Here is a 25456-nt window from a genome sequence, read left to right on the forward strand (position 1 = left end):
CATTGGAGTAGGGTTAATGTAGTTGGGACAACATAAATATTGTTAAGTAATTTCAGACTTATTTCACTTGCCTCAATAAAAATCGATGCTAAGTAAAGAGAGATTTGATATAAACGGTATTCTAAATATGGTAATCCCCTCAGTGGGGATCAAAACTATACTGGAAGGAAGGTCCCTATCCCTCCTTTTTTTTGTTTTTTGTTTTTCTCTCTTTCTTACTTTTTCTATTGGTAGTATAATGTTATAATTGACAAATTTACTGTAATAATGTTGTCTTTGATTTTGCTACTGGTTTTTGTTCTTCTTTTCTTTCTTGCTTGTTGGTATGTGAAAAATTATAATAAAGAGATATTGAAAATAAAGTCACCCATTTTTCACCTGTCACTTACCTTTCTATACTTTTGCACCCTCAACACAATGGGCCTTCACCCATTCACCAAAAACTTTGCATTATACTGTAAATAGTAAATAAATTGTTTGACTTTATACCATACTATTTTGCTTTACTCTTGCCCATAAAGTCCCAACTACCTGGTGGGAGGCATCAAAACCAAAAACATAATCTTACGGGACAGTGGCAAAAAACGACTATAGGGCTCCACTGAGATCAAAAAACCCCCTTCCATACTGCATCATACCTAGCTGGAGATGGTCCAGGGGCTGAGGGAATATTAGAAAATACCTGTGGGGGCTCGGGAGTATATCCCGGGGCATACTGCCTCCAATTTTGTCCCCCTGCCCTCAAATACTTCATGCCCCACTCTGGATTCCCTGAAAACCATGGGAATGCTTATTTTCCCCCAAACACAATCCTTTCACCATATTCATGTGTAACTCATCACTTGCACCATCCCGTGGAAAGGGACAATTTTTACTCCATGTTGCTAAATTATCAATGCATGGGTCTACATATTAATCATACCAGAGAAAGATTCTCATAACCTTCTCTTTACATGTTATTTTTTTTTTTAACTACTATGTCATTTGCTTCACTCTCTTTATTTTTCTTTATAATATTATTTATTACTTATTACAGGGAGGCTCAGGTACATTGGGCATGGTCCCTTACCAGGGACTTTACCCATCCTAAAGCAAAACAGCAGTTAAGCAAAGCACTAAATATTACAGTGTCAGTGTCTATTCTTCTTCACTGGAAGGCTGGCATATACTGACAAACACTGCCAATACCTTTTTAGTTTAGAAGTTTAACACTTAAAGACGCAGACACCACAATACCCTATTCTATTAAAACAAATCTTAGTGCTGCGCTAAATAATATCATATAAAGCAATCAAAAATTAATGAATAATAGCAACTGATAAAACCTCCCTCGGGGAGGGGCAAGGACAGTGACGGTACTTGGGGGCTAGGCAGAACCAGCGTAGACTGATGGCTTGCAGACACGAATGAAACTGCTGTTGGAGGATATTTTGTATGTTTAGACTGGTGCGCCAGAAGTACGTGCAAATTGTGAGTACTCATACTATTATTTTTAATAAAGATATGATTTTAAGGGTATAAGCACTATTGAATTCTTTCTTCGTATGTGGCATTGCAACGGTGCTGTGGAGGAGTGGAGTGAGAAGACAAGCAGTATGTATTGGGGCTAACTGGATGCTCATCCCCAGGCCGGAGAGAGGCAAAAAAGGTGTTATTAGACCAAGCTTAGGTGCGAGGCCACAGCATTTGAGGTGAGAACCCAACTATGAGGGGGGGGAGCACTCATCATGGTGGCACATGGATGGGTTCATTTAACTGCACGAAAGGAGAAGGAAGAGTGAGCACCCTATACAACATGGATGTCAGTGGCGGGAAGGATCATCACAATATATTTACATAAAATGTACATAGTTGTGGACTTTATGTTTTTAAAGAAGCATCTGATTATATCACAAGTATTAATAATTTACATGTTATCTATAGTATAGCACATACTTGTCACAACTGAGGTTTTAGCAGTTGTTGTTATTTATGAATTTTTGCTTTTTTTATATGATAATATTTAGCGCAGCATTAAGGTTTGTTTTATTATGGCACTATACACTTTAGTATGAGATGGTGATCAGTGCTTGCAGCTGGCTTGATTGAAATAATATTGGTCGTAGTAGCTCGCAGGATCCTTTGATATTTGCACAATACCCTATTCTGTTACCTTCGAGCATCCCTTCCTGAAATTTTTGATCATGCACTCTAGGGGGATAGGACTGACTGGTTCCCACCCATTTTGTAACCTAGAGATGTCAAGGGAATATGGTAAGGGGTCCAAGACTCTCGACACAGCGTCTCATGCACACCATTCCCATCGACCTTTACCACCCGGGATAACTAACAGATTGAGTTCCGCCCAGGATGTGCAATCATCTGACTTGGGGATTCCTTGAGAGGTATGGTGTAGTGAGTCCTGTCTAAACTAGAGCGATTGCAAGAGTTTAAAGGAGACCCCAGATGCTGCTAGTACCGGAACTGGTGACCAAACAGTGTAAGATATATAAACGGTGGGGTAGGTGAACAATATTAAATAAATAAATAAACTATATCTGGTGTGTGTGCCTATCACAATATATATAGAAGAGAACTATACCATATAAATTAAGTCCATATTCATAGTAAACAATTTAAAATAAAAATAAAAGTGCAATACTCTAAAAACCACTTAATGTGCTGATGATGCTTTAGTGACAAATAAGGTGCTCGAGTGCATATATATAAAACCAAAGTGTCCGCAGTGCTTCACAAACATATTATATAACGGTCTGGGTGTAAACAAAGTCCAAAATAAATAAAAAAATGAATAAACAGATGTGTTCAAGTGGGTAAGTTAAGTCCACAGGTGCTACTCCTTCACCAAACACCGTGCTGCAAATAGTGGGGTGCTTCTCCTTATCCCCTCAGGGTGTTCTAGCCGCTCACCTTAAAGACTAAGGGTAAAAAGCCTTATCACTAATCCAGGGGGCTCTTCTCCAATTATATGCCGTACTCCACTAGGGTCAGATATCTGGGCTGCTGCGGATGATTTGGCTCCCTCTCCCTCTCCAGACTCTCCGCAGTCACAATGGCTCTCAAAACAGAATACTCAAAATAGTGCAGTATGTCTGGATAACGGGTACTTTATTAAAATATCATTAAAACTACTCACATTTGCTGAGTACACAAAGCGCAAAAAGGATAGTGTCGGAGTGGGATCGCAGTCCTCACTTCCGCGATGTGCGTCACTTCCGGTCCGAACGTCCCTACGCGTTACGCCACTTCCACGTCACGTGGCTTCTTCAGGGGTCAGGCTCCCCTTCCCTCCAACAAAAAGGCAAAGATCTTACCTGGTCCTGAAGTGGAGCTCCAACTCTTTGGCTGGTTCCTGAGTCTGGGTTCAAGACGTTGTGGGGCAGCTTCAGAGCAGGCAGTCAGGATGTAGCGCAGTCTTCCAGACAATTTGTCCAGTGGCACCTGAGACGTAGGCATGATCCAAGGGGCCTACTCTGGACCGATCCCCACGAGTTGTGGTGGAATGGCTACCTGTCTCAGATTTTTTACCTGGTTTCCCAGCTAATGCACCAAGAAATGTAGCAGCAAACAGTTTATGGAAACCAGAAATGGAGTCCGGATGCAAAATTCAGGAAAACAAACCTTTTTATTTGGTAGCGAAGAAGATTTAGCAACGACTCAAGTAAATTTGCCAAGTGCCCAAATAAGAGTGTACATCACATATATAACAGCAGTTACGTCACAGATACATAATTTCTAACTAGTTTGGCAAGCAATACAGATGTTCCCTGTTTCTTCTTATTGATGGCAATTAACATTCCCAGTTTCACACTTATCTTTATTCTAGTTAGTTACAGGAGAACAGAGAGAACAAGATAAAGGGAGAGAAGGGCCTAAACTACGCAGCTTGACTGTTTTTGTGTTTTTGTAGTACTACAGGGATTGTCAGGATCTACCATTTTGTTTTCACCATTTTAGAAAGCTTTCCAGGTGATGCCACATAGTAACATCAAATGTGACATTTTAGCGAAAAATTTCGTTTTTATTTTTTGTGTTAGCCTTCATTATTATTTGCAAGAAACAAATAAGCAACAATTGTACAATATATGACATGCTCAATAATTCTGAATTTCTATTTTTTAAGGAGCTCATTTTGTTATAGCTGTTTGATTTTCATGGGGTAAGAGCCACTAAACTGGGAACATGACATTGAAAAAAAGAAAACCTAAACCCTTAGTAGAACTATAGGCAAAATGTTTTTTTTTTTTTTTTTCATTTTGGATAGAGCAAGTGATGGTTATAACCCCTGCCATATTTTTATTTTTTTTGCCATTTGTCCCATTGCTGAGATTTTTCTTTACTTCCTGTCCCATACCCAAACAGGAAGTTAGTGGAAATCCCTGCAAATTAAGGGAATTCATTGGGACCCCAAGGTCCCCAGAACTAGTGTCCCTATTCGATTTCCTCTCTATTACTTTTCTAGGGACAACCCAGAATTTGAGATTTTCTTTAACTTTCACTTTCACTGATAATGGTAAACAGGACAAATAGAGAGGGGAAATCTCCTTAACGGGGGCACGGACAATAATAAACACTAACAGGGGTTATAATCCCTCTCCACTCTATCCAAAACCCCCAAAAAAATGTGTTTTGCCTTTAGTTATACTTAAAAGGATTGTAGCTGGAGTTGGGGTTTACATTTTGGATAACTTGTAGAAGGACTGAAATTGCTGTGAGATTTTTATTTCTGTATGCGTGCCCTACAGGAAGATTTTCATCTTACTAACTGTGTGGTCACCAGGACAGTAAGTTAGGAGAATATCTTTAGTGGAGAAACAAACAGCACATTTCTTCTTTTAGCAGACTGTCTGAACCTTGGTTAGGTAAGGGCAATGTGGTTGGATGATGGAGGGGTCAGCAAAGTAAACCTGTGATCAAACATATATATCCTTTGATCCTTTGTGGAACCACAATTGCACAAATGATATAAAGGTAGGGGCAGTTTTAAAATATACTGTATGTCACATAATGTCTCAGAGCCACAAAACAAAATCAGTGCTGGAAGACTATCTTTGGTAAGGCATTGAAATCACAGGCCTAGACAAAGAATAGCATCTAAACAATACTCGGCAACTTCAGAAAATCATCAATGGCATTACAGCTTACAAATGTATTAGAAACACATAAGCCATTTAGAAAATCACATAAAACACTATGGCCGAATCAAAGCTGACAGCGTGTGATGTTAGTTCTCATGCTCCACCTAATACATTTTATCCAATAAGACATCTTCAGATACTTGTTTTAATATGTTTTTTATACATTTGTAAGTTTTTATGCACCAATGGAGTCCTTCTGATTTGTATTTTTGGAATGGCAGTCTGGTGAAAGGACCACTTCTTGGGAAATTTGGCATGTACTTTGATACACTTAGGGTATCATGTGCTATTGGATATGTGAAGTGGCCTGTGTGATTTGGGGTCTTTACATCTAGAAAATTACCAATTTTGCTTATTTGGTGGCAATTGTGAGGTTGTCTAACTTCACATGCTGCAGAGCTGGAATGCATAATCCTGTGGGATAACATGCATATTGGGCTTTATAGATTCTCTGGTGAGTAAGAATTCTGTCTCATGGGTGGCGGTTATAAGATGAATTCTCGAAGACTTACTCCCGCTGCTGCAATTAACGTGGATTTTTATTGTGGGTGATTTTTCACCTTAAATTCATGAGGTGCTTTTTACCCTTGTTGTGAATAATTCTAAGGCCTCATGCACACTGGATGTTTTTACAGCTGCTGTTTTTGGCTTCAGATGTTTTTTTTCGGTAGCCAATAAACTCCCTAGCATGTCAATGCCCAAATAGGCTTTTCACAACCAGGGAAAAATTTCCACTTGCATCAAAGATAAAGAGCAGCAACTTAAGTGCAAGACAAACACAATACAAACCAAATATCAAAAAAGTTGCACTATATAATATGACAAAAATCAATGAATTAATATATCATTATTGAAATAAATGTCCATACGCGTTTTATCACAGATGACGTCGTCCTGGGGTACGGACAGCGTGCTGACTCTCCGCAATTTAAACCATACACCGCAGCCAAGCCTCAGTTTGAACATCTGGCCATCGCTCCCAATACAGCCATATTAAGTCTGGGAAAACATTGCCAGTACTCAATAAAAACAAATAAATAAAAAGAAAAAAACAATTGAGTACTGGCAATGTTTTCCCAGACTTAATATGGCCGTATTGGGAGCGATGGCCGGAGGTTCAAACCGCGGCTTGGCTGCGGTGTATGGTTTAAATTGCGGTGGGTCAGCATGGGGCCTGTACCCCAGGACTACGTTATCTGCGATGAAACGCGTCTGATCATGACATGCTGACGCCACCGCGTGATATCCCGGAAGGACGGGCGATGTTGGATTAGCTGGCCAGCTTTATTTTTATGGGTTCTTTGTCTGGATTGCTTGATAGCAGTTGTAGAAAGTGGAGGTGGACGTGGTGTTAACAGTCTTTTGGCTCCATACACTTCATGCTACTTCTCATCCCAGAGTTCCTGGCTGGGTTATGCCACTAGTGTTGACGACCTTGAGGGTCACAATTTTCTGGTAAGAGACCATTTAGTTTCGATGAAGGATTCACTTTGGGCGGTGAAGCTTTTTTCATCACAGAAGATTTTTTCATCATGGAAGAATTGCACAGCTACATTGCTGCTAATTTATATATTTGAATATTATCACTGGTGTTTTACTTATACACGTTGATATGGACTTATTTTCACATTGTGGACAATTTTCACAGTATGGACATTTATTTCAATAATGATTAATAAATTCATTAATTTTTGTCACATTGTATAGCACAACTTTTTTGACACATAGGCTTTTATCAGCAGGGGCTTTTTCTGGCTGGAAAAAAACCCAGAACCAGTGGGTTTTAAGAAGAGTTTTTGAGCTGAAAAAAAATGCTCTAACTGATAAAAGCTTAAAAATGATAAAAAAACGCAGCTATTCAGCGTTTATTAGCGTTATTGTGCCATAAGCTTTGTATAGCCTTGCTAAAAAAAAAAGCTACAAACGCTACAGCTGAAAAACGCTAAAAAAAATGCTACTACAAGAAGGCTGAAAAACTAATTCTACAGCTACAGCTTTCTACTTGAAGCCTTAAGTGCACCATTGGAGTGTCTTTTTTTAATTGGGGGCCATTAAATGCTGATACTAATTCAGCCTGTGCCTCATATATACTACCTTCTATTCTATCACTTTAGGGTTTTGATATTTGTTAAGCTACCAACTTTATCTTCAGTCAGTAGCCATCTTTGAGTTGTGAAGCTTTGCTTGTGTTGTCTCACTTCAAGCACTGCAATTTACTGGTACATTTTAAAAAGGACTGACAGGAAAGGAGAAATTGCACATAAATAACATCACTTACAGTAGCTCAGTAGATTTTACATGTTTCCCCTCTACGGGCATAGTCATGGACTTAGCCTGTAAGGATGAAATATGTCAGATAGGCATTGTCTCCAGGCAGAGATGGGCTCTGTTGCTTGAATGATTGAATAAAATCTACTGAGCCAAGTGACATCAACGGTGTGCAGTTTCTCCGGTCCTGTCAGTGCATCTCAGCCCAGCGTGGATGGTCACCTTAGACCTGCATCCAAAAGGTTTTGCAGCAGCAGAAGCTTGGAGCAATGACTCCCGTATGACTCACATTGTTGGAAGGATTACATACAATGGGGATCGAAAGTTTGGGCACCCCAGGTAAAAATTTGTATTAATGTGCATAAAGAAGCCAAGGAAAGATGGAAAAATCTCCAAAAGGCATCAAATTACAGATTAGACATTCTTGTAATATGTCAACAGTTTGGGCACCCTCCAGAATTTATAGCATGCACTGCCCCCTTTGCAAGGCTGAGACCTGCCAGTGTCATGGATTGTTCTCAATCATAGTCTGGGAAGACCAGGTGATGTAAATCTCAAATTTTTTAAATGCACAGACTCATCTGACCTTGCCCCATCAATCAGCACCATGGGATCTTCTAAGCAGTTGTCTGGAAAACTGAAACTGAAAATAGTTGACGCTCACAAAGCTGGAGAAGGCTATAAGAAGATAGCAAAGCGTTTTCAGATGTCAATATCCTCTGTTCGGAATGTAATTAAGAAATGGCAGTCATCAGGAACAGTGGAAGTTAAAGCAAGATCTGGAAGACCAAGAAAAATATCAGATAGAACAGCAACAGCTTGCAGGATTGTGAGAAAAACAATTCAAAACCCACGTTTGCCTGCACGATCCCTCCAGAAAGATCTGGCAGACACTGGAGTTGTGGTACACTATTACACTATAAAGAGATACTTGTACAAATATGGTCTTCATGGAAAAGTCATCAGAAGAAAACCTCTTCTACGTCCTCACCACAAAAATCAGCGATTGAACTTTGCAAATGAACATATAGACAAGCCTGATGCATTTTGGAAACAAGTTCTGTGGATCGATGAGGTTAAAATTGAACTTTTTTGGCCGGAATGAGCAAAGGTACGTTTGGAGAAGAAGGGGCACAGAATTTAATGAAAAGAACCTCTGTCCAACTGTTAAGCATGGGGGTAAATCAATCATGCTTTGAGGTTATATTGCAGCCAGTGGCACAGGGAACATCTCACGAGTAGAAGGAAAAATGGATTCAATAAAATTTCAGCAAATTTTGGATGGTAACTTGATGCCATCTGTGAAAAAGCTGAAGTTAAAGAGAGGATGGCTTCTACAAATGGATAATGATCCTAAACACACCTCGAAATCCACGGGGGATTACATCAAGAGGCGTAAACTGAAGGTTTTGCCATGGCCTTCACAATCTCCTGACCTCAACATAATTGAAAATCTATGGATAGACCTTAAAAGAGCAGTGCGTGACAGACAGCCCAGAAATCTCAAAGAACTGGAAGACTTTTGTAAGGAAGAATGGGCAAAGATACCTCAAACAAGAATTGAAAGACTCTTGGCTGGCTACAAAAAGCGTTTACAAGCTGTGATACTTGCCAAAGGGGGCAGTACAAGATATTAACTCTGCAGGGTGCCCAAACTTTTGCAGATGCCATTTTTTTGTTTTCTGTTGTTTTGAAGGTGTAAATGATGGAAATAAAATCTAACTTTTGTTGACATATTATAAGAATGTCTAATCTGTAATGTGATGCCTTTTAGAGATTTTTCCATCTTTCCTTGGCTTCTTTATGCTCATTAATACAAATGTTTACCTGGGGTGCCCAAACTTTCAATCCCCACTGTATATAATTCATTATTGCAAGTAGTGAACCTGAATGAAAAAGTGTTGGATTGCTGCTCAGGTCTCTTTATCCAAATCCAGTGGACTCCCACAACGAGTGCTGGCCTGGGGGTAGGGCTCGTCCCAGCTCTACATATGACACTGGAAATAAGAAATCCGGGTTTCTGAACTACCAAGAAAACCAGATGGTCAGGCAGCTCAAAGCAACTTCAGTCTAGCTCCGCCCAAGTGATTTAAAGTGACTTATGGCAGAGCCTCTCACCCTGTCATGAATTTGTATTGGAAACACCTTGCCGTACCTGCTCCAGAAATGCGCTGATCTTGGCAGTGTGCAACCATAAACAGCTGTGTGAATAAGCCCTCAGTATGAGTTTTTATACAATAAAAGGCATATGCAAAATATTTTTTAAAAAGTGCATTGCACCCTTAAGTGCACATTTTGTGGAATTAGTGACAGCTTAACAACTGAAGTATATTGCTATTACTGAAAAACTCCCAAATTAAATTATTATTTTTATTGAGAGAAATGTCCACAATGTCTGAAATGTATGAGTTCTCTGTAGATATCCAGATTAAATGTTCTTTTCTTCCTGCATCCAGCCATATCTTCTAGCTTCTAGTCAAAGTTGTAATAAAGACAAAGGGCAAAGAACATAGCGAACATCTGTAGGTAAACATGTAAAAGAAGTTGAAGATTATAAAGCTATTAAACAAATTTTCCATAAGATAGCTACATGATTTAAACACACAGAAAACATCAGATCTTGAAAGAAAAATGGAGAAAGTCTTAAGCTGCCCATAGCAAATAATTGTTTCTACTTTAAAAAAAAAAAAAAAAAAAATAGTTTGGTTTCTTCAGTCAAAATGTTTGCTTCACATTTCTTAACCAAAGTCATGGTCTAAAGTATTTTTGCGTTGATAGATTTTCGAACAAACTTTCCTTTGAGTTTTCAGCAGAACATTCATATGAAAACTCTCAGTACATTCAACGGCTTGATTATTGTCTTTTTAAAGTAGCTCATTATTTGATTCGGTTTTAGAGTGAATGGACTTTAACAAACGAAAACCACATGCACTGTTAGCAATTCGCTAGAGGAAATTTTTTCATTCTGCTTCTTTATATTTTCTCGCCACTGGGGTCGAGAATGAGGCATCAATTCAACTCCACTAATGATTAAACAATAGAACAAACATTCTTAAAATTTAACATTTTGAAGAACTAAATCTACTAGTGTATACCCAGCTTACGTGTATTCATTTTAGCTCCAGCATTTTCCCTATTCCTCCCAGAAATGCAGCTCTGTCCCCATAGAGTTTGTTTTCTTTAAATGATTGAGCTAATTTTACTAAGAAATGCCAACCATGAATCAGGCAGACATGGATGGTCTTTCAAACTTTTAACCAGTACCTTGCTTTCCCGCAAATTGGAATCCTTGCACTGCACAGCCTAGTTCTTTGAACAGTCCCACCTATGTTCCATCTATGGAAACAAGTGTGTCTTGGCCTAGCCTTTCGATTCTATGATACAACCTGGGCCATAGTGTCTTTTTTATAAAGGAATTCATAAAAATAGTTAACAATTTAAAAAACATTTTTTATTGATTTAGTAAAAAATGATTATATGTATGTGATGGCAATGGAAGCTATGACCAGATCATGTCATTTTAATTCACAAAGATCAGGCTTATATGAAAATACTTAATTGTACTTTGCTTTTAAAATGGGAGAAAGTGAATCAGAGAAGAACAGTAGGAATAGCTCAGATCAATAAGTCAATTGGTCAAAGACCAATCGATTGTGACCACAAATGTGTGTTTCCCTTACAAATGCCTTTCAGATACAGTGCATGCTTTTGTAGGAAACCTGTCACAAATACATTTTAAAACATGTTTCCGAGAGGTTCACAGGGCCGGACTGGCTTACCGGGAAATTTCCTGGCGGCCCGCTTTGAGATTGGGCTGCCCGCCGCCCGGCCGCTGCCGGCCCGCTGTCGGCCCGCTGCACTCGAGCACCGCCGCCGGATTCTTTTCAAATTCCTATGCCAGCCAATGTGAGTGGCATGATGTCATATCCGGCAGATGGCGGCTGCGCAGTGGCGGATCTCCTCTCCTGAGTCTACTCCTTCATGACGGGCCGCGGCATCGATCCCTCCCTTCCCTCCCACACAGACTGAGACGCGTCACAGCAGCCATCAGCAGCAGGTCATCTGAGACACACAAGTGAGCAGAGCGGAGCCTGCCCTGAGTTGCCCTGTTTAGCCAGGTAAGAGTAAACTGGCTTGGGGGACCTCGCATTCGTGTATTGCATTTGGGGGGGGGAGTCAGCATTGTATTAGGGCCCCTAATACAATGCTGATCCGCCCCCCTCCCCTAATACAATGCTGTTTCCCCTGGCCCCCTCCCCCTAATACAATTCTGATCCCCCTAAATTTAGGGGGAGGGGGGATTAAGCATTGTATTAGGGGGAGGGGACTAGGGGGAACAGCATTGTATTAGGAGGAGGGGGTCGGAGGAACAGCATTGTATTAGGGGGAGGGGGGATCAGCAGTGTATTAAGTGGAAGGGGATCAGCATTGTATTAGGGGGATGGGGGGATCAGCCTTGTATTGGGGGAGGGGGCCAGGCGGGGTCAGCATTTTATTAGGGGGAGGGGGTCAGCATTGTATTAGAAGGAGGGGGCTGGGGGAGGGACTGCATTGTATTAGGGGGAGGAGGGGATCAGAATTGTATTAGGGCCCCTAATACATTGCTGATCCCCCTCGCCCTAATACAATGCTGAACCCCCCCTAATACAATACTGTCCCCTCCCGGCCCCCTCCCCCTAATACAATGCTGATCTCCCCCAAACAGCTTTGTATTAGGCGGAGGGGACCGGGGGTGGGGGGGAACAGGAATTGTATTAGGGGCAGGGGGAGTCAACATTGTATTAGGGTGGGGGGGATCAGCATTGTATAAGGGGGGAACGGCATTGTGTTAGGGGGAGGGGGCTGGGGGGGGACAGCATTGTATTAGGGGGAGGGGGGTCAGCATTGTATTAGGGGGAACTGTAACTGTAAACTGGTAACCTGTAGAAATTTTTAAAGTGACGCCGATGGGGATTTTTAGGTAGCAATGTTTGTCGCCATTCCGCGAGCGTGCACAATTTTGAAGCATGACATGTTGGGAATCTATTTACTTGGCGTAACATTATCTTTCACATTATAGAAAATAAATGGGCTAATTTTACTGTTTTCTTATTTTTTTATTTAAAAAATGGGAATTTTTTTCCCAAAAATTGGGTTTGTGAGACCGCTGCACAAATTCGGTGTGATAAATATTGCAACGATCTCCATTTTATTCTCTGAGGTCTCTGCTAAAAGAAAATCTATAATGTTTGGGGGTTCTAAGTAATTTTGCAGCCAAAAAAAAAAAGATTTGAAATTGTAAACAACGTGTCAAATAAAGGGCCAGTCCAGAAGTGGTTAAATTATGTTTCATATATGAATACTTGATGACGTTGTGCTGGTATGACGACGCAATGCTATGGGGCTAGTATGTAATTATTTCCAGGGATGGTTTTCATACCCAGTCCGGCCCTGGAGGTTCAATTATATACTGAATAACTAAGGCTTTGGAGGTCACCCTGAACTTAACGTTAGAGCAGAATTACACCATAGGTCCCACATTTTATGGATTTTTAGGGAAAAGTTCCTATTCCTATATATAACTTTTTAAAAGGGATCATTGGATTAACCTAATTTTTCCACTGGGCCACAGTAGAGGAGGGTGGGCTGATTCATTTAATAGCTATTCCCATGTATAACTTTTTAAAAGGGATCATTGGATTAACCTATGATTTCTACTGGGCCACAGTAGATTAGAATGGGCTCATTCATTTAATAGCTATGGCTATAGCCATAAACAAGGTTTCTTGCATTCTATTATAGTGGGGCCAATATTTTTCACCTAATATTTGAAATAAACAAACAGGTGTACAAGGAAGAGGGATTTCCATCAGGTGGTGAGCACAAGCACAATTTGAAACACTGATTGTTAAAGCAAGTGACTGGCTAAAATTAACTTTTGGAAAAATAGCATTGCAATAACGATAAAAAGCCAGACTTCAATATAAATTTGAGTCCAACCTGAACCGCCGTAACCAAACACACTGTATTTTTTCTATTTGGCATAAAGTAACCCATGTAAATGCTTAAATCCAGTACTGCCCCTAGGAATCATGCACTTTTGATAACTAGGCCTCAATTTGTGATAGAACAAACAGAACTGTCTGCATGAATTTGTTTATTCATTTATGTATTTGTTGTCTGCACAAGACACTCCTTATTGTACAGTGTGATTATTGATTATACGATTAAGGGTGTAGTTGCCATCATCCATTAATAATAGAGAATACCAAACTGTGAGCCTCTTGTGGCGGGATTTTTAAAGGCAACCATACAACTGCTAATCATTTTAAAATTCTTTATATTTTATTTCTTATGTATTAAAAATAATTCCATAATTTTTGAATTTACAACATACATAAAAACATAAAAGCATTTTTTCAAACTAGAACTCTTGTTTGAAATGTTTTTTTTTTTTTGTCTTATGTATGTTGTAAATTTTTAACCACTTGCCGACCGCTCGCTGAGCTGGTACTGCGGCAAAGCGGCTCGATTTTGTCCAGCGACGTAGACCTACGTCGCTGGACTCCTCCCCTTGTGGGCAGCACGCGCGCGCCGCCTGAGGCTCGCTCCTGCTGTATTCAGCGGGAGTCGGGCCAGGGAAGGAGCGGCGGTGTGTAAACAAAGCGGGCGGATCTCCTAAGTGACAAACAGTGACAGATTGCAGGATTCAGCATAGCTGAACCTGCGATCTGTGCCTGTGTCACACAGTCCCCTCCCCCCACACACGTTAGTAAGCACCAGGCATACATTAACCCCTTGATCACCAATTAAAGTTAACCCCTTCCCTGCCAGTGACATTTTTACAGTACAAGTGCATATTTATAGCACTGATTACTGTAGTAATGTCACTGGTCCCCCCAAAAGTGTCCAAAATGTCAGTCAAGGGTCCGATCTGTCCGCCGCAATGTCGCAGTCCCGCAAAAAAAATCGCAGATCATCGCCATTACTAGTTATAAAAATGACATAAATTTCCCGTAGTTAGTAGCTGCGATAACTTTATTGTGATTTTTTTTACCAAAAATATGTAGCAGAAACCAAATTGGCCTAAAATGTTAAAAAATTTAGATTTTTACATTTTTTGGGGGGAATTTCATTCATCAATATTGTTATTTTTTCAAAATTGTCACTCTTTTTTTGTATATAGCGCAAAAAGTAAAAATTGCACAGGTGATCAAATACCATCAAAAGAAAGCTCTATATGTGGGGAAAAAAAGGACATAAATTTAATTTGGGTACAGCATTGTACAACCGCGCAATTGTCTGTTAAAATAACACAGTGCCGAATCGCAAAATATGGCCTGGTCAGGAATGGTGTAAAATCTTCCGGTCTTAAAGCGGTTAAAAATACGTTCATTGAGAATTTTTTTGTCAAAGACACGTAGCTAAATACATTTTGGCCTAAATATATGACAACAATTTAATATATTGGATATTTTTTTTAACTGTCAAAGTAGAAAAATATTGTTATTTTTCAAAATTGACGCTTTTTTTATTAATATCGCAAAAAATTAAAAGCGCAGAGGTGATCAAATACCTCCAAAAGAAAGCTATATTTGTGGGGAAAAAAAGGACGTAAATTTGGTTTGGGTATGGCGTTGCATGACCGCGCAATTGTCAGTTAAAGTCGCACAGTGCAGGAAAATCCTCCGGTGGTAAAGTGGTTAAAAACCCTGCTACAAATGGGCTCACATTTTGGTATTCTCGATTGTGTAGTGTGAACAGGGGAGCACAAATTCATAACAGTATTCATCATGTGTTTTAATCTTTCCACATATCACACAAAGTACATAGTGTTTATAATTGTCTTTATAATTGTATTTAAGTTTAGCTTACCTCAGTACCAAGAACCCCAAAGCCCACAGCTCCAGTTATGGAAACGTATTTCTGCAAACTTTTGGCAATGGTAATAAAACAGCCCTGGGAAACAGGAAAATGTAAACATTTTACTATATAATGTACCAAATAAAGAAGCACTTGCACCTAACCCTAATGCTGAAAACAGAACTTTTTTTCTTAGTTTTAATGCTGCTTTCCTACTTTTGAAGAATATGTAGTCCGTCTTCTGATTGCCTCTGTAGTTCTTGAGAAACAGCCTATGCATTTTTGTAATAATGGGGTTGATTCCTTGTGGTTTCCTGTTTGCAGAAGACTACAGGAGGGATGTAACAAGACCGGTGTGATGCAAGGCATAGCAGCCTGCAGTTTAGTTCAGCCAACACTTCCTGCTCACTACAGTGGGTGGACCAGCAAGTCTGAGATACCCGGTCCGAACCTCCCACAGAGGCAGTGTGCCCCTCCTCCCATCACAAGCTGAGTTGGAGCTGACCAGTTCCCTCAAACCATTTAACCCCATACATGCTGGGCAACCACACAGGCAGGCAGGGGGTACAGATTTTACTAGTTACATTAAGAAAGTACTGTGGCAGCCCAGACATCAGTGATTGGTATTAACTATGCTGATCACGGAGACACACAGGGGAGAGATAAAGAATTTTATGGTCTTTCTGTATAAGCAGAGCAGAACGGGAATGAGCTGAGCATGTGGCTAACAGTTAAAGTGATTGTAATGTCTCATTTTCTTTCCTATAAAAATTACAAACATGTTATACTTACTGCTCTGTTGCAGTGAATTTGCACTTGGCAGCCCAGATCCTCCTTTTCTCAGGTCCCTCTTCGGTGCTCCTAGCCCCTCATTCCTGTTTAGTGCCCCCACCGCAAGCAGCTTGCCATGGGGGCACCCGAGCCGAGTCACAGCTCCCTGTGCTCAGGCAGACATGGAGCTCCGACCTGGCCCCACCCCCTATCTCCCCTGATTGGCTAGCTGACTTTAACTGACAGCAGCGGCAGCCAATGGCCAATCAGGAGGGAGAATCTCGGACAGCTAAGACACTCATGCACATCGCTGGACAGAGAGAGACCTCAGGTAATTGTATAAAATGCATTAGGATAAAAAACAGTCTGCCTTTACAACTCCTTTAACCCCTCCATTGCCAGACAGTTAAAGCATAACTCCACTTTTGTTGGGAGAAAAACATTTCCCCCTGGGTGATCTATGTACATTGCAAGGATTATAACAACCTTTGTTGCAGATTCCTACCTTTTGTTATTCTGAATAAATCACTTTTTGTTCCTCTGTGCCCCTGTGCTAAGTGGGTCCAATGGGAGTGGTTTCATAATTATCAATCAGCTATGTAGCTGCAGAGCATTATTAGGAAAGATGATGGGCCTACATCCTTTGGACATGTTCCTATTGGGAGTATCTCACCAAAAATTACATTTTTGTTGCAGGGGATGCCTGAAATCTGACTTGTACCTTAGCCAGATTTCTGGGGAAAGCAGTGAGTCAATCACACAAGCGGGAAATTATGTTTATGGGGTGTGTTCAGTACTCATTCTGTGTACAGAACACCTCCAGGTAGCCATATTGCATTGCATTTTCAGAAAATTACAGCTGCTGCAGATTGAAAAGGAAAGGTAACTTTTAATTACATTCAATTACAATATGACTTGTGTCGCAATTGTATACACCATATTATTTTTTCTTTATTTTGCTTTTTTTTTTTCATTAACCTCCCTAGTGTGGCTCGAGGTTAATATAGTGTACCAAAAGCGGTAACCCCGAGCCACACTCGGGATTACCCCAGGAAATCACCTTCCCCTGCGATCCCCCTGCCGTCCTACCTGCCGTCCTCTAGCCATCCTCCCGCTGTCCTCCCCCGCCGTCCTCCCACTGTGTGCTCAGCCGATGCTGGCACCTGTCTTCTGGTTTTCTTCCCTGCGAGTGTTGTGATGCTAACGGATACAAAGTTGTGATCCTAACGGATACTGTGCCATGCCTTTTCCCCACAGAATTTCACCTGCTGACTTTTCCAGTGTTCTGCCTGTGCTTTTCCAATTCTTTGTGCCTGGAAAATTGAGAACGACCATGGCGTCCAAAAAGCGTTCTTTTTGCGCAAAAGCGCTTTTAGATGAACTGGAAAACAGTGACAGAGAAACTGAGGAACTGTGCGATAGCGATTCATGGGAAAATTCGTCATCAGGTACGGAAAGTGACGACATCAATGATTCTGATGTCTCTTTCTGGCACATAGCTCAGTTGGAAATTCTGAAGAATAATTTGATATACTTTCCAATTTTTTTTTTTTTTCGTTTTGGTGCTGAATGAGTAGTTTAAAAATAATTAAGAATTTGATGAAACTACTCATTCTGCACCAAAACAAAAAAACATTTGGGAAGTATATCAAATGATTCTTCAGAATTTCCAACTCACTGACCACTGCAGCCATTCAAAGAACACCTTGTATTTATTTTAATACAGGGCATTCCCTGGATGAGGTGGAGTGGTAAAGTGGTGACACCACAATCTTCACTTTGTCCAAACAGAAAAAGTCTTGTATTCATTCAAAAAAGTACAAGGCTTTCTCTGAATCGTGGCAGTGCCAAGTGAGTGACCCCCCTGCAGTTACTGTGGGGAATGAAGGGATTAGTCAGGTGTGAAATCTGCATACTTACATTGGTCCAAGTTGGACCAATATAACCATTCTATAAATATCTAATATCTAAACTTCAGTTTTGATTTTTTTTTCTTTAATGCAAACAGAATAAAATCTACGTGTAGCTAAAAAAAAAAAGGAAAAATACAGAAAAATCAGCACAAGGAACATAACTTACAGTCAAGGGGATGTGTCCCTTGTGCTGATTCCTCTTCTGTTCTCTTAGTAGATATCCTCCTCTGTCAATGCTGCCCCCACCCTTGCCTTCATAATCTTTTGGTGTAGTGATGTTAATACAACAAAGATGCTGTCACAAGCTCTCATCAAAAGCCTGACTATGCCTTTGAAAGATCCTCTCCTGCACCTGCTGTCAGAATTTAAAAACAGCCCAGCTATGCGGGGCTCCATCCACATGGCCGTGTCATTCATTTCTAGAGTTCTGTGAATGAATGAATTACAACTACTGTCAGCCTTTTCAGCCGAAGGCTTGTAGTTCTCAATGAACTGCTAGGGCGCTGGTAGGTGTCCTCGTTGTTCAATAATTTCTTCTAGCAGTTCAGTAACTGCCTGCCCATATCAGCGTGTATCAGTGTATCGGTCTGCAGGATTCCTGGATTGCACGCACGATCTGCTAATCATGGGTGTAATGCTTTACAGGCTCCAGTCTAATAAAAATAATAAATGCACATTTTTTTTACCTGCAAAATGATGTGCATTTATTTATTTCTTTTTTAATATAAAGTAAACGTTTCCTTTAACATATATTTCACTGCTGTTTGGTGTTTGGAGTGAATATATTTATGGGTTGAAGACAAAGACTAGTTGAGTTCGACCTGGGCTCCGACAAAGCACCTTGGGAAAGAGGACTGTCACTTTTAGGAATTTCAAATAAAATTATGGGATCCCCTGGACTTCAGTGATGCTGTATTTATCTATTTTATCATCTGTAATACATCTTTAACCACTTTTGGACTGGAAGGATTTACCCCCTGATTTGGCCCTGACCAGGCCATTTTTTGCAATATGGCATTGCGTTACTTTAACTGACAATTGTGCAATCGTGCGATGCTGTACCCAAATATAATTGATTTCCTTTTTTTTTTCCCACCCCACAAATAGAGCTTTCTTTTGGTGGTATTTGATCACCTGTGCGATTTTTATTTTTTGCGCTATAAACAAATATAGAGTGATAAATCTGAAAAAAAACAATATTTTTTACTTTCTGCTATATAACATTCCCAATAAAAAATTTTTTAAAGTCAAATGTTTTCATCATTTTAGGCCAAATTGTATTCTGCCATATATTTTTGGTAAAAAAATCCCAATTGGTTTGCGCAAAAGTTATCACATCTACAAAGTAGGGGAAAGATTTATGTTATTTTTATTTATTTATTTATATTTATGGTGGCGATCAGTGATTTTTGGAGGGACTGTGACATTGCGGCAGACAGATCGGACACCTTATTGACATTTTTGACACTTTTGGGGGGACCAGTGACATTAATACAGTAATCAGTGCTAAAAATATGCACTCTTACTGTACTAATGACACTGGCAGGGAAGGGGTTAACACCAGGGGCATTTAAAGGGTTAAATGTGTCCCTAGGGGGTGATTTCTAACTGTGGGGGGGGGGTGAGCTTTCTGCGTGAACACAGAGAACTCTGTTCCTAAATAGGTGGAACGCAGGATCCCTGTGTTCATAACTGACAGAACAGCAGTCTGCTGTGTTTACAATAGAAGACCGCCACTGTTCTGTCTCCATAGGGAGCGATCCGCTGATCGGGTTCCCCTGTGGCGAATGGGCACGCGCGTGTGCCCCCACGAAGCAATGTACCAATGTACAGGTACGTCGTTTCACAGGACAGAACTGACCTGCTGCAGTAAAACTGCGGCGGGCGGTCTTTACGTGGTTAAACCAAGTTAAGTAAATTCCCATTTAATACTATATCACTTTTGAGTTTTTTGACTTATTGCACCACATCCACAAATCTGAAAGGTTAAACATAGGGACTTGTTGTAATAAAGGTTAAAGTATTTGCTTGTTAACAAGTATCTTTTGACTTTGATCTTGTACTGATGACGATTCCCATGCCATGGGGTGCTTTCCTGGATGTTCAGCTCCCTCTAGCTTTCTTAGTGCTTATCTTATGCTCGAGTGTAATGCCTCTATCTCCACAACCTCTTTCTTTCCTCCCTTCTGTGTTCCCCCTTTTTTTTTTTTACCCTACCTGTTTCTTCTCCCACCCTCCTTCCCCATCCCTCTCCCTACTCACTCCCTCCCCATTATTCCTCCCCATATATTACTCAGGGTTCTCTATTTTGCACTCTGTGGCGGCTCCGCCCCCACTGACAATGATTATGGCGCACATGTTCAGAGATGTACGTACCGGATCCCTTACTTTCATGATGTGGATCCCCTATTCCCTGACACAGAAAGTTCCCTCTAAGGGGTGTCGGAATTGGGGGAACCACTACGTTATTTCATCTATAACCTTCTTGTTCCGGTTCTTATCCATTTGGAAGGTTGCCCTACACTGCGGACCCCTCAGATGGGCCCACGTTCACTTGGTATTCCCACAGGCCCTCTGTTAACCGCACCATTATGTTGTATACCCCATTTGGGTTTACCTGTGATCCCTTGTTTTTCTTTACGTGTATTATGCTGTTTACATGTGTATAACCTTTGTACTTGATTCATTACTAAGGGCTCCTTTACATGCCCTTACTGTATTGTTCTTTTTGCACTATGTATGTTCTTTACTTCAATAAAATGTTTTGACAAAAAAAAAACAAGTATCTTTTGACAATTTAACTCTTGGACCGAGAGTCGAGGAGTCGCTTTGTGTGTTGACATTTGTTCTGGCCCAACTCCAGCTCTTTTCCCAATCTTCATTATCCCTTTCTTTGCCTTCTCAGCTTTCTATCTTTACATTACACATCTTTTTTCCTTTGACATGGTTTGAGGGTTTGCGCTTTCCACCCTACGGTACTAAAAGGTTTGATAGAGGCATTTGATCCTAACTGCCTCCAGAAACCACAGTAAACAGTAGACCACAAGGAGCCCCTCAACCTAGAAACTATGCTTAATATATGTTTTGACAAGTACCTTACATTTTCTCATTATGCATGATGCCTCGATGCGCTTGCACCTGGATTTGTATTTTTTAACTTATGTCAAGATATGTACTGCAATACATTTAAAGTAGGGATAGACCGATTATCGGCAAGGCCGATATATCGAGGGCTGATATGCACTTTCCCCGATATATCAGTATCGGCCCCAGGACTGGCCGATATTGCCTATATTTTCGTGACGTCATTCTGCCTTCTTAGGCCATCTCCCTCGCCTTGGACAGCCTCATCTGGAGTCGGGACTAGTCTCGCAGGAGTGTATCACAGCCATGCACCCTCCCACAGCAGCCCGGTGCCAGCCAGCCACCCACATCCACAGGCCCTGTACCAGCCACCCACAGGCACTGTACCAGCGAACCAGCCAGCCACCCACAGGCCCTGTACCAGCCAGCCAGCAACCCACTGGCCCTGTACCAGCCAGCCACAGGCACTGTACCAGCCAGCCCCCCACCCACAGGCCCTGTACCAGCCAGCCACCCACAGCCCCTGTGCCAGCCACCCACCCACCACAGGATGCCAGCCAGCCAGCCACCCATCACAGGGTGCCAGACAGCCAGTCACACACCACAGGGTGCCAGACAGCCAGCCACCCACAGACAGGGTGCCAGACAGCCAGCCAAACACAGGCCCTGTACCAGCCAGCCACAGAAACTGTACCAGCCAGCTGCCCACAGGCCCTTTACCAGCCAGCCACCCACAGCCCCTGTGCCAGCCACCCACATACCACAGGGTGCCAGCCAGCCAGCCACCCACCACAGGGTGCCAGCAAGCCAGCCACCCACCACACGGTGCAAGCCAGCCAGCCACCCACCACAGGGTGCCAGCAAGCCAGCCATTAAGCATTAAACAAAAATTAACATGTTCAGTACCAGATTTGTGTCAAAAATTTTCTTTATTTTTCAAAACTTTAAATGTACAAAACATCGACCGACACCGATACGGTGTGACCAAAATATCAGTATCGGTATCGGCCCTAAAAAAAACCATATCGGTCTATCCCTAATTTGAAGTTCATTAAAGTTCTTATACACTGGTTGTGTAAAACTTTAAAAAAAATATATAGATATATTGAAACAGAAAAGGTGGTTGAAACAAGGATATTGGAACCATGTGATAATATTTTACCTGATTGTTAGTGTAACCTGGAGTATTTGCCATACATTTCTGTCTGTCCTTAACAACTCCAGATATGACTGGGTCATCTCGTGTACAGCAGGCCTCTGGCCATTCAGCAGAAGGATAAAGATCATGGAAATATGAGTTGTTAGCAAAGTCACCAAGCCCAGATATACCACAACACGACAGCTGAAACAGGCAAATTAAAAGGTATACTTTAATTTAAAATAACAATTAATGTAAAGCAAAATCATTGTTAGTCCTTTCAAATACACAATATGCCCACTATTCCTTAAAACTTAGTGAATGAAGTACAGAAAATAAAAAGAAAGAAAGTAGAATGGGATAATACATATATTTTTTCACTAAAGTTAAGTATATTTTATGTGTATCTACATCACTATTACATAACTAAGTGCAAAATGTCTTCAGATGCGTAGATATTGTTAGCATACCTATGTTAAGATTAGATTTCAAATTAAACTTGCAAGCATTATACTGTATTGCAGAGATGTATAGTAACTAAGTAGAACTACTTCACTACTGTACTTAAGTACCCAAAGGCGGTATCTGTACTTTCCTAGAGTAGAATTTTTTTCTCCTACTTCCACTTTTACTTCACTACATTTTTTCGATGATTTTAATACTTCTACTCCGATATTTTTTTTTTTGTGCTGCATAGTTACTCGTTACAATTATAAAAATTACCACTGCCAGAACAGTAGATGACAGGTTTCATTAAAGCTCAAAACATGTGTATTATCAGCGCATACGAAAATAAATGCTACTGTATGTATAAATAAAAGCTGCATTTGAAATAATAAAAAACAATATGATGTTCAAACTTTTGACTTCTTTCTTTAATAACTACATAACACAGTACTTGTACTTTTACTTTCAGTACTTAAGTAGCAATTTTTTTTTCAAAACTACTGGTACTTTTACTTTCAGTACTTGAGTAGCAAAATTTAAAAAAAAACTACTTGCAATACTTAAGTACAAAAAATGTTGAATACTTTAGTACTTCTACGCAAGTCAGTTTTTGATCGAGCACTTCCACTTCTACTCAAGTCACTTTTTGATCGAGCACTTGTACTTTTACTCAAGTATGGATTTTGAGTACTTTATACAACTCTGCTGTATTGTGAAGCTCCTACTTCTCAATCTTTTTTCCAGGTGGGTTTTTTTTTTTTCTCTTAAAATTTAAAGTACAGTATTTGGCCTTCAGGAAGGAAACAATATCCCTGGGCTAGATCACTGGGTTAAGATCCCTTTAGGTTTTTAACCTGCTTCCATTACATGAAACGCTCTGCCCTACCTTCCTCTGAGTTTCTTTGAAGGGGGTCCCTAAAAAAGGGGGCACTTTTCCTAAAAGCACTGGCGCCCTATGCTCATAAGCCACCAATCCTCAGCAACCCTGGTGCCAAGAAGGTATAACAGCACAGAAGTGGCAATGTGCAAAACGAAAAGAAAACCCATAGAACCCTGAATGAAGACCCCTTTGGGCTCCCCTGCTGATGTTCCCTACAGCACTACAGTAAACCTACAGTAATTACTATAGCATTGAACTTACTTATGTTAGTAGGGATCAGCAACAGGTAACAGAAAATGAACCAATCAGCTTTGTAGCAGATCGGGCAACTCTGTTTGCAACAGATGCTTATAAGTAATTGGTAGGGAAATTCACTATTATTTGTATCCCTTTGCTGCCATGTGTACATTTGTTCTAACTGTTCTAACTGAAGAAAGAGCTTTACCTTCTACTACAGTAGGCAATTAGCAGGGTGAAGCAAATGGGAATTCCCTATTTATAAACCTTAGTACACAGAAGAAACTTGTCATTTATTGTGTGGTGGACTGGGGAGAAGGAAGTGTTTATGGTAAGATAGTTTTTTTACAAATTGGTATAAGATACTCCAATAAAATTTGCTGTTGCAGTTTCAGTGTAATTTCTATTTTTAAAATTACAGGCAAAAAATGCAAGTGGCATTCTTCATTTGTGGCTTCTTTTTTTGTGTTGGTTGGCAAGAAAGCTATAACACTTGTTTTTTTCATTATTACCAACAAAATTTTAATAACGTCTGAGACTCACTCCAGAGTACCTGAATATTTGCCAAGATTGCTTAGAGGAAAATATAACAAAGTTTGCCTGGTCTGACTTTTTTTTTTTAGACAACCATTTCCTTTTATGGTTCTCGTTTATTAATTTTCTACACCTTTTTCTTATTATCATTCAATATGTTTACTCTCCTATTTACTGTACAATTAGTAATATTCTTGATGTTATATTAATACTTTAAATAAATGGAATTATTTATTGTTAAACTTTTTTTTTTTAAGTCAAAGCAGCTTTTATGGATAGTAAAGTATGGATAAAGCATTACTAAACCCACAACAGTAAAATCAGTCTGTATATGAAGTAAAACATGCTTGTTATACTCACTGTGGAACCTGAGGGGTTCCTCTGCATTGTGTAAAAAGGCTGTTTGATCCTGTCTTCTCTGATCCTCCCCTTCTCCTAACAGTACAGAACCTTGGTGGCATTCTACACATGCTCAGCTCGGTGTGTGTTTGCTACAGAGGTTTTTTTTTTTTTTTTGGGAGTGTGCATGCGATCAGCACACGGCCAATCAGCACTGTCCAGACAGAGGGTTAGGGATCATGCTGCTTCATAGAATAATCCAAAAAAGATATGTGCTATACAGCACCCTCCTCCCGCGCTCAGAACCCGGTCCTCAGGCTGCCTCAATCCCGGGAACTCGTGCTAAAACTTGGCATCCATTATGGCTAGGCTTTGCTGCCCCTTACGACCAGGGCGGTCGACCAAACACTGTAATACAAAAACAAAGAAAGGGCGCACCAGCCTAGCGCATTATCCTCAGCGAGTTTATTAGATAAAAGTTAAAATCAGCTACTCACAAACATTCGTGAAGTACAGACACATCAATCCCATAAAGCCGCCTCATAGCAGAGGTCCAACGTCTTTACTGGAAGCAGAGGGCTGACGCGTTTCGAGGCCGTGCCTCTTCCTCAGAGCCTGGAGACCATGGTCTAGTCCGTTGTTTAAATATAGTATGAAGGACCAGGCCTCCACATGACCCTTGGGGATGTGGGAGGAGATATCGCCCAAATGGGCGTGGCTACACAACTACTTGCCCAAAAACATTGCGGATCTCAATTGTAATTTGCTGGCCCTATGCGACCATTTACTCCACTGGTGAGCTGATCAGTCCACAACCACTTCTCAATTCATCATAAACATTTCATTACATGCCAAATAGTACATT

The 25456-nt window shown here is 40.6% G+C and overlaps 1 protein-coding gene across 1 annotated transcript in view; it reads right to left on the reverse strand.

Annotated features, from left to right (window-relative positions):
• Positions 1–9878: 9878 nt before the first annotated feature.
• Positions 9879–25456, reverse strand: part of LOC309547409 (tetraspanin-18-like) — a gene marked incomplete at both ends in the record, with an annotated part of 50432 nt that continues 34854 nt past the window's right edge. The window contains 3 exons of the mRNA XM_082247251.1: positions 9879–9926; positions 15261–15344; positions 22179–22358. Of these exons, the coding sequence (XP_082103377.1) occupies positions 9879–9926; positions 15261–15344; positions 22179–22358 (312 nt within the window). The remainder of the gene's footprint in view (positions 9927–15260; positions 15345–22178; positions 22359–25456) is intronic.

The sequence above is a fragment of the Pelophylax lessonae genome, assembly GCF_965119305.1.
Source record: "Pelophylax lessonae genome assembly, chromosome: 2".
Lineage (NCBI taxonomy): Eukaryota > Metazoa > Chordata > Amphibia > Anura > Ranidae > Pelophylax > Pelophylax lessonae.